Source organism: Salarias fasciatus, chromosome 20 (genome assembly GCF_902148845.1).
Source record: "Salarias fasciatus chromosome 20, fSalaFa1.1, whole genome shotgun sequence".
NCBI lineage: Eukaryota > Metazoa > Chordata > Actinopteri > Blenniiformes > Blenniidae > Salarias > Salarias fasciatus.
The window spans coordinates 2,877,448-2,887,805 of record NC_043764.1 but is presented as its reverse complement, the minus strand read 5'-3'; the positions used below and the strand labels follow the sequence as shown (position 1 = coordinate 2,887,805).

The 10,358-nt window shown below is 48.1% G+C and overlaps 1 protein-coding gene across 4 annotated transcripts in view; it reads right to left on the bottom strand.

Annotated features, from left to right (window-relative positions):
- LOC115408196 (regulator of G-protein signaling 17-like) overlaps nucleotides 1–6,201 on the bottom strand; it is a 23,954-nt gene extending 17,753 nt beyond the window's left edge. For all 4 annotated transcript variants that reach the window (XM_030118823.1, XM_030118824.1, XM_030118821.1 and 1 more), the window contains exon 1: nucleotides 5,940–6,201. Coding sequence is in view for 2 of the 4 variants with exons in the window: in XM_030118821.1 (XP_029974681.1) it covers nucleotides 5,940–5,996 (57 nt within the window). In the remaining 2 variants the exon portion in view is untranslated. The remainder of the gene's footprint in view (nucleotides 1–5,939) is intronic.
- Between the last annotated feature and the right edge of the window lie 4,157 nt (nucleotides 6,202–10,358).

The window sequence follows — 10,358 nt, the reverse complement described above, 5'->3', positions numbered from 1 at the left end:
GTGTTTCACAGATGGAGTCCTTTGAAAAGTCCCGTCAAGCCAGCGTCTCCAGTCCCACACTGGAACCACGAGGCGGAGCTCGGAGGTGAGGCTGCTGCTCATCACACCGACTCCCTTCAATAAGTGGAGCGAATGAGGAGAAGACGCCGTTTTGGAAAAGCAGATTTCATCGAGGGGAACTGTGACTCATTTGGAGTCAGATTCTGAAGAAAACTCTGTCAGATCCAGTCATAATCTGGGATCATTGATTGATCAGGCATATTAAAGCCACATCGGTCTGATCAGATCCCCGCTGGTCCAGCGGTCTGCCAGGAAGACTTCTGGACCAGAACCTCGGCTGCAGCTGGGCCACTTATCAGAGGAAAACGAACCCAGATCAGTGAAAAATCTGCGGCTTTCTGAGGCCAGAGCTGCTGCTAACCAACTCATCTAGTGGTTATATTTTATGGTTATTGGATTCACATTTTTATTTGGCCTTTATTTACTCAGATAAGTTACTAAGAACATATTTTTTAGAAGAAAAAAGTAAACACAAGAATAGCGTCCATCCAGTATTTGATTTAGAAAGAGCTGAAAATGAACACAATGAGATTAACGAATCCTTACAGAGCAACAACTGGACACATAGAGGTGTGACTCCCAGATCAGCACCCCAACCCTAACACAGACCGCCAAGTCTAACCCCCGACCCTGACCCTAACCCTGACCCCTCAGCCTAAGCCGAACCAGCGGACTGGTCTGGGAGTCTGGAGTCTTTTTGTGAATGGATTTGAGTGTGAATTTCTCCAAACGTTACTGAAGCTTTCTTTCTTTTCTGCAGTTTTTTGGAGCTTTCACCAGCCGCCTCCGGCTCACAGCAGGGGTTTCAAACAACAAGCGTCAAACACAGCGAAGGGAAAACTTCGAAAGGGAGACGACGGAAAGAACGTCCCAGAGACGCAGGAAGCCGGGGAGTTGATCAACTTGAGAAATAAAGAAGTGAGCAACAGACACAATGAAGAAAGATCCAGGAAGAGGAAGTGAGATGAACCAACTGAAAAGGAGGGGGAGGAGGAAGAGGAGGAGGAGGAAGAGGGGGAGGGGGAGGAGGAGGAGGAGGAAGAGGAGGGGGAGGGGGAGGAGGAAGAGGAGCAGGACTAAACGAGTCTCCTGCAGACGGTGGGTCGGAGGTCAGGTGAGGTTCATCCGTTTCTTCATTTCAGATTCAGATTCAGAAAAGGTCTTTTGTCTCCAGAAGACAACAATGATGCAGAAAAAAAGAAATGAAAGAAAAGTAACGTTAACAATAAAAATGGATCAATAAACATAACAAATCAGAATGAAGGGAAGAGGAAAATAGCAGCATCAATGATCCTGTCCATGTTTTTCTGGACTGATTTTATCTCCTTTTCACTGCTAATGCCGTTAATCGATGCGTTTACGTTCTTTTGATTGACTTCATCTGTCTTCTTATTGGCTGTAAAGCACTTTGAATTTCCTCAAATTTTTCGACACAAATAGATTTACAACAATTTGAAAACGATTTCTGTTTCCATGGCAACAGCAGAAAAAACTGAAAATGACGTGGTTCGCATGTCGGGCCGGGTACCGAGACCCGGGGCGAAGGTGACCGTGACTGAACCGGTTCCTTTAACGGTTCCTCAGAGCAGCGCTCGCCGTCCTTTCTGCACCACAGACCAGTTTTACGCAACACGATTATTCTGCAGGACGGTTTATAAAACAATTCGACAAGGACTCAGTGCTGCGTGAGAGAAAAACATCAGAAGAGAAGCAGCTTTCAAAATAAAACAGAAATTTAAATGTACACTTTCAAAATGAAAGTCTTTATTACAATGAGGACGATTTCTTCTAAAGATCACTTGATTGATCATTTTTAAAATATTGATGGGAATACAGTAAAAGTACCGGATCGATAAGAGATATCGATATGAGTACTGATGTTAACCATATCCGTCCCCACCCAGGAGTTTTTCAAAAGTTCCACTTCAGGAGCTGTTTTCTAAAAGTTGTACATTCAAGCACCGTGGAATAAACAGACTTAACACGAGGAAAGCTTTGTGTTCCTGCCTGAATATCCGGGTAAATCGGGGGAACAGGACACGAGTCTCTGCTGGTTGGTGGACTCAGCTGGTTCTGAACCGGAACACTCCGGAACACGTCTCTCTCTCCGGTCCGGACTCTGAACCAGCAGAGGACTGAGGACGATGAAAGACGGACGTTGACATCGGACAGCCACGTGTTCGACACGCCAAAGTGAAAACAGCAGGGAAACCGTCCCGACGCCTCCTTCACCTTCGTTTCTGTGGTGGCGACACATGACCCCCCCTCCGGGGCGCGTGGCTCCGTTCTGCTGCTGGAACTCGACTCTTTCCCGGGTCTGAGGAGTCTGGAACTGCTGTTTCTCCAACAACTAACTCAAAAGATTTACGGTGAGAACAAACCTTTCCGGAGGGATTCAGAGGGAACCAAGTCCAAACCCAACACACCCAGAGCCAGAACCCAGAGAACGCTCCGCATTCCTCAAACTCTCTAAACAGGAACCTCCACCGTCCGTCAGGTAATCCAGGTGAAGACATTCCAGTCCGGTCGGAGCGGCGGTCTCCAACACGCCTGCTCCCGTAAACCTCCAGTCGTCTTTCAAAGAGCTGAAACCCCCAGGGGCCGTTCACCGCCGCCGCCGCCGCCCCGTCACACAACCGTGTTCACACACACATTCCGGAGGCTCCTCCATCAGGCGTCTGCTCTGAACTCTAATAATATGAAGGAATTTATGAATGAGCCTCAAACTGAATGTGGGTCAACATGAGGTCTGCTGCTCTGGACCGGAGCGCCGCCGCTGCCGGCAGCAGGACGCTCCAGGGTGTGTTCCGGGACACCTGGAGGCCGATGAAGAGGATCTGGAGGAAACGGCAGGACGCTCAACCAGTCTGAACGGAAAATAAAAACTGTTTCATTTCAAGTGAAGGAACCCAAAATCTCCATGTCTGGACCGGAACGGAAAAACATCCAAACCGGCCGAAACAGGGTCAGGTCGGTGCGCCGGAGGGTCCTCCTCGGGTCTGGTTCTGCAGCTCTTCCTCTCCTCTCCTCTGCTGGTGTTGAACTGTTGACTTTCTCCATTAAATCGAGAGTTTCCTGAGAAGCCGCCGCGCCGCAGCAGGACTCCGCCGCCCCGCCTCGTCTGCTTCGTCTCATTCGTCCATGTCGTAGCCGAGACAAGCTCAGCAGCCTCACATTTTATGGTTTGTTTGTTTTTGTTTCTTTTCATGCCCAGAGCCAGGATGTCAAACATAAGGCCCGTGGGCCAAAACCGGCTCCAGTCTGGCAAAACCACCAAAGAAAGTGGTAAAAATTTCAAATAAAATAATGATTTAAAAAAAAAAAAAGTAAACAAAAAATTTCTTCAGAGTAGTGGAAACAACCCAACCCAACACTGAGAGACCAGTGACGCTGCTATGAATGCTAGCTAGCTAGCATTAGCCTCGGAGCAGACTGGTGTCATGTTCTTCTCTGCACTGACTCCACCAGAGTTGATTTCATGGAACGGATCGCCGGTTCTTCCAGAACGTGGTTCCAGCGGCGTCGTACCACCGCACGCCTCCGCGGTCGCCTCTTTCTCGCCGGGTACGAGTGAAGAGCGGGCATTGTGAGAGCGGCGTGGCGGCGACCCTACGGGCGGCTCCGCCGTTCAGCCGATCGGATCCAAACTCAGTCAAATCTCCAGAAACAGGCTGGAAGTTCAAGTTTCTGGAACAACAGCAACAAGGAAGAGCCGTTCTATAAACACTCTTAAAGTTTAACGGCCTTAAACACCCAGCAAACCGCCAGCAGCAGGGAAGCAAAACCTTTCTGCCTCCACGTCAGGGGTGTCAAACATAGGGCCTGTGGACCAAAACTGTTCTGCAAGACGCTCCAATCCGGACCGCCAAACCACAAAGAACGGAGCAAAAATTTCAGGAATAGATTTTTTTTTTTTTTTTTACAGAGTTGCAAACACAGCGGAACACTGAGACACTGAGACCTGACCTGAGGCGTCGGTGACGCTGCCGTGAGCGCGAGCTAACTAGCATTAGCCTCGAAGCCATGCTGTCAGGGGGAGTCTGTAAAAACACCCACAATGCATCAGCTGGAGCAGAGGTTTGTGGGACATTTCACAGCAAAAGGTTTCAGTAAAATGAGCTTCGTGTTGAGAGTTTTTCAGTCGTAACGACTCGGTAATTAACGGAGACATTTTCATCCTGTCTGCTCTGTGCCACAGCAGCAGCAGCAGCAACAACAACAACAACAACAACAACAACAACAACAACAACAGCAACAACAAAGGTGTGGTTGAGTCTCAATCATCGATCCTCAGGTTGAATTCCCTATCTGTCCACATGCCTAATTGTCATTGAGCAAGACGCTGAACCCTAAACTTTGGGTTCCTTCAGTGTCTGAAGCTCCGGATCCAGCGAGTGAAGGACGGCTACGACTGTGGATCAACCGCCGAAACAAACCAAACAGTCAGTGAAACAAGATCTGAAGCAATGAAACTACTTCTGGAATCTTCCCTGAGAAAAAAATCCACACCTGAGCTTCTCTCGCTGAAAACTGTTTAATAAGAGCGGTGTGGCGGCGATCGCTTCAGCCATCATGTCCCAGGATGCATTTAGGCCTTTCTGAGCAGAGGCTGCATGTTCTCCTTCGGTGGATTCAGGTCAGTTTTATCCTTTGTCACATTTTAGTTAGAGAAAAGTCAGAAAAGGTTTCCATGGAAACGGCAGACAACTTTGCTTTTGGGTGTGAGTCTCATGACGCTGACTCCAGCTGCTGCTCTGTAATCGACCTGGGAACAGGCGGGCGTCCAGGAGCCGGTGGAGGTCCAGGACCTCACTCAGACCCGGACCGGAGCCTCCCAACCCAAAAGCCACCTCTCCCACCTGTAGGCCACCGCCGTCCACAAAACACTAGATCATCTGTAAACAGCAGGTTCAGCTGAACTCTGTGCAGCGTGCCATTAATCCGGAGTCTGGTTCAGACGAAGCGCTGCAGCAGACCGGGGACCCGGCGTCACGGCCGGAGGAGAGGACGGAACCCGAGCCGCCTTCCTCTTTCCACTTTCTATCTGGACGGCCGGGCCGAGGAGGGAAACCCGAGCAAACGCAGGTGGACGGCAGAAAGCCTCCTGCTGGCGTCGGAGAGACTCGCTGCACCCAGAACACCCGGCAGCAGCAGGGGTGCTCAAGCTGTGGCTCTGCAGCCACACGGAGCCCTGCAGCTGAACCAGAAGAAACATTTTGTCTGCAGTTCATCTGCACTCAAGTCTGATGTTCAAAAATGGTCGAATGTCCAGATAAAGACGGTAAAAACAGATAAAACTGCCAGAAGACATTTCAGGAAACGAAAGAAGAAAGTGAAATGGGAGCAACAGAAAAAAGAAATGGAAGAAAAAGAAGAAAATATGAAAAGGTAAGAGGGGGGCACAATAAAATGAGGAAAGAAGAAAATATAAACAAAGAGAGGAGAAAATGACTGAAAAATGTCTGTTAAAATGAGGAAACACTGGTTTAAACCAGCTGAAGACCAGAAATGTAGAAAAGAGCTGAAGTGGTCAAATCCATGAAAAAACAGTGAAATATCATCAGTGAGACACTGGATGAGCAGGAACCCGCATTCTGCTGGCCTGCTGTTTCCCGACATGCAGTTTTCTGGTAAAACGGTGAAAACGGCTCTTTCGGTCAGAGAGGTTGCAGAGTAGTGAAGGAGGGAGGAGGGAGGGAGGGAGGGAGGAGGAGTGGAGCGAGGGGAGGAATCACGGAGACCGACCTTTTCCTGGGAGAAAGCTGCTGGGGGGAGGAGGGGGCGCGCGCAGAGACACGCACGGGGGGGATTAAAGTGGGAGCAGCAGCCCGGCCCTCCCCGCGGCCAGGCGCGCCTCTGCAGCCGCGCGCAATACTCACAATCTCGGCATGAATCAGGTCCGGAGGGCGGAATCCGCTGCGCTTTCGGAGACACATCCGCGTTTTCTGCTCCTTCCTCTGCCGCTCCGCGCCGGGGGGGGGGGGGGGGGGGAGGAGGGCGGAGGGGGGGAACGGGGTCGGTGCCGTAATTTCTGATTTATTTTCTCTATTTATTTATTTATTCTTTAATAAATATCCAGCCGCCTCGCGCCGCCGCCGCCGCCGCTTGTATCGGAAGAAGAAGAAGGAGTCCTCCTCCTCCTCCCCCCTCTGCTGCTCTCCTCCTGCTCGGGTTTTTCCCAGAGAGAGAGCGAGAGAGAGAGAGAGAGAGAGAGAGAGAGAGAGAGAGAGAGAGAGAGAGAGAGAGAGAGAGAGAGATCACCGCCCCAGTGACAGGAGCGGCGGTGCGCATGCGTCGTGCGCAACTTTACGCACAAAATCTTTCCTTTTTTACAAAATTATACATAGAATCTGAACATAAATTCGGATCTACAATGACAGTTTGCACCCTGGCGACAACAGCTGCCGAGTTTCACCCTAATTATTTCGCTGCAGCAGCGCGTTGAGGACAGGAAGCCAACTTTACGCACTTTCCTTTTAATATAATCCAAAATATTAACATGTAAAAAAAACACATTCACTCAGCGAAGCATCCGCTTGCAGCAGCATGTTGAGCTCATCAAGATGCTATTAATGTTTCCCCTTTTTTCAGTGTTAAATAAAATCCAGACATATATTTTAAACACACACACACACACACACACACACACACACACACACACACTCTGTTTATTCAGTGATGATTCTCTTGTTGCAGCAGCATGTTAATAAGATCTTCAAATTAAAACAGAAAGAGGGAATCAGTCCATCCTCTGTCTTATGAGGAGCAACTGGAGCAGTGAAAATGGTTTATGAGGTGAGGTTTTTCCTCTTTCCTCCTCAATATGTGCTTCAGAGTAAATGAGGATATTTCAAGGAATTTGGACACTCGAAGATCTCGCATACATCTTTTCGAAGAGAATGAAACTGTTGAAGCTGTGTAGAAAGTCCACACTCAGAGGGAGAACATGCAAACTCAGAGAGGAATGCTCTCAGATCGTCTCCGTGGAAACAGAAGAAAACGCCAACTTCCCTTCGGCGCTCCATGGCTGTGAAAACCCGTTTTCACTCAAAGTGTCGTCGTGTAAACGGGTCCAACAGAGAAGAACCACGAAGAAAACCTCTCAGCCTGCTTCGGACCTACGACTGCTTAATCAAACCCTCCATTCCTCGAGTCAGTGAGGGAAAAAAAGGAACTGGGATTACTAGAAAGACGCAGGGAGGAAAAGCAGCATCCTGCATGAAATACGCTCCAGGAATGTGAAGGTCCTCAGACACATGCAGACAGCCAGCCGAACGAAGCACAGCCGCCTGAACTCCTCACTTCATCTGAATCCAGTTCAAACGGAAATGCTTCAACTTTTCAACAACTGCTCAAAAGACTTTAATGTTTAAACAAGTTAAAAAAAGTTGCTTTAACCCAATTAACTTCACTTTTTTCTCAGATTTGAGACAGAAAACTGGAAGAAAATCCACATGATGAGCAAGAGAAACAGCAGGGGGCGCCAGACACCAAGGAGACAGACACGAGGGGCCACAGCCCAGCAGGAACCATGTCCGATCTCCTCATTTAATGCCTCAGATCAGATCCAAATCATCCTAGAATGTTGTTTAAATTCAAACGGAATGAAAATCAGCAGCATGAAGAGGCGTGGAAACATCCCAGGTCTCTGTCTTATGCCAGGACCGACTGATGGAGCGAAGGGTTTGGAGCCGTTTCCTCACAGCTGGAGGGTTTGAGTCCCTGTGTGGAGTTTGCACCTTCACCTCTGGATTATCTTAAATGACTAAACCAGAATGCAGCAGCTGTCGGAGACGTTTTCTGGACATTTCACTTTTTTTTTGTTACAAGCTCCTCCATTAAAATTGGCAAAACAAAAAAAAAAAATTTAAATAATTTTTAATTTAGTGTAAATTACAGCGACTCAGTGGAGGTGGAATCCTGCTGTTTGTGGCCCTAAACAGTCCTGGCTTACTCCTGGTGCTGAAGGTTTGATTCCCTGCTGCCTGAGGTGTGTGTATCTGTATGTGTATGTGTGTGTGTGTGTGTGTGTGTGTGTGTGTGTGTGTGTGTGTGTGTGTGTATCTGTGTGTGTGTGATTATCTGACTCTCTGTTACTGAGTCATCCCAAATATGTGGAAACAAATCAATGTTTTCTTTTAAATGTTCACCATTTTCTTGGCGGTTCGGCCGGATCGGAGCCTCTTGCTGGCTGGTTTTTGGCCCATGGGCCTTATGTTTGACACCTCTGGTGGAGAAGATGCATTTCAAGCTGTGCTTGAATATGGAACATGTCAACATTTGCTATTTGACTTGATCTAAGTTGATTTTCTTATAACCTACAAAACATGAACACAGGAATGGACTTCTCTTCTTACAGTAACAATGAATTTTGTTAACCTTTTTTTTCTTATATCATCATTTAGCTGTAAATATTTCCCTTGTGTGTAGATAAATGCCGGCAGGTAAGGGAAGAGGCTCTGCGTCACTCCTCCTGAGGTTTGAAAGTCTCCCACCACTGAGCGTTATCAGTCAACCTTTGATCGCCTCAGTCGTATCTGGAGGCGTGGATCTGCTGCTCTGCAGCACTACGGCACAGGGCAGAACCCGGAAGTGCTCCAGACAGTAGAAACACAAAGTGATGGCAAACAGAAACCACCAGCCGCACACTGCAGTCAATATTTGCTGAAGCTGACAGTGAAGCCGTGCAGCTCCCGGTGCTGCCCGCCGCCGCCACACGGGGGCAGTAGAGCCGCGTCCCTCCGCCCTGAGACCCTCGGCGTGTTGAGAATAAGCAGATGGTCTGTCTGTCCGATCAGATATTGGCCCACACTTTGCAATCAGGATGCATTTGCTCTCTCTGCTCCCCGCATCGGATTTGTCCTGAAACAACCTGAGCTCAGCGCCGCTCCTCCTGCCGTCTCTTTCCTTCTTTCTTTCGTTTTTTACAACCTGTTTCATCCTCGGACGGTTTATCGAGCTTGCCGTTTTGTCTTCAGCCCTCAGTGACTCACCTCGACATGAGCAGGGAATTGCTCGCATCCGAAAGCTGCCTGTAACAGATTAGGCCTTAATTGCGGCGCCTCCAGATGTGTCCCGCACTTTCAAGAGTCTGCTAATTTCCCTCCTCATCACCAGGGCGTCTCCAGAAGATCTGATTCATCCTCCAAACAACAAGCAAGCAAACAAACAAACAAAGCAAACACTGGGTCCAGTTCAGTGTCTGCCAGAGCAGAGGGAACGCAGGTGTTTCCATCCAGACCAGCGTTCTGCAGCATTATGAGCAAAAGAGTCATTTCAGTGACTTTCCCTCCAGTCCAGCTGTTCTGGAGACATAACGAACATTTAACTTTAAAATGAGGCGAAGCAGCTCAGGAAGCTTCATTCTTGGTTTTGATGAACAAACACAAACTAGATCTTTTGATGCATTCATGAAGTTTTAACTGCAGTTCAGAATAGTGAACATTTTATTACATTGAACCTATTTGTGTTCCTGATTTAAAAGTTTCATTCTTTTCAAAGCTTTTTTTTTATTTTGCTGACAGGTTGAAATTTTAGCTGTTTTATCCATTTTACCTCTTTTTAAACAGTTTTCTATACTTTTTTCCTGCAGTATTTCATTTTCTTATGTTAGAAATTGGAGACGTTTCAGGTTTTTTAAGATGTTCTATCATTTTTTTCACCATTTCTTGTGGTTTTTGCTATTTTTCCCGATTTTGCTTGAACCTTTTTGAATCCCTTTTGAACCAAGAGTGACGAATCATAGAATAATTTAAAATAACTTCAATGTTTATTGACGTATCATGTTGTGCAGGCTTCATGGAGCCGCTACAGAGGGACTATAGAGCCACATGTGCTCTGGTGATTCCCTGCAGAGCGTCATGACTCCTAGTCCAGACTCTCCTGGTCCTGGTCCATCCTGGTCCTCCCATTGTTTGGCTCTCAGCTGGAACATTTACAGGAAGCAGCCATGCTAGGAAAGGACGTAGCTTCGATCCACGGTGCTGGGTGTGAAGAGGCAGAGCTCACTCTTTATACGCTGAACAGGAAACCGCTCTGTGTTGATCTGAAAGTGGATTTCTGAGAACGAACGGTCTTCGGATGCATCCAGTCACGCTGACCTGCTGGAAATAAAAGCAGTCTTCAGTGGATGAGGGATTAGGGACAGGATGTCATCGTCTGCTTGCGCCCCGGTCAGATTGATTTGACAGGAAGAGAAGGGATGGAAGGTCCGGTCTGCGACCCGTCCATCCACCCCGTCACCTCCAGACAGCCTGTGCTCCTTCTGACATGTGACCGTAAACACCCCGTTCAGGCCG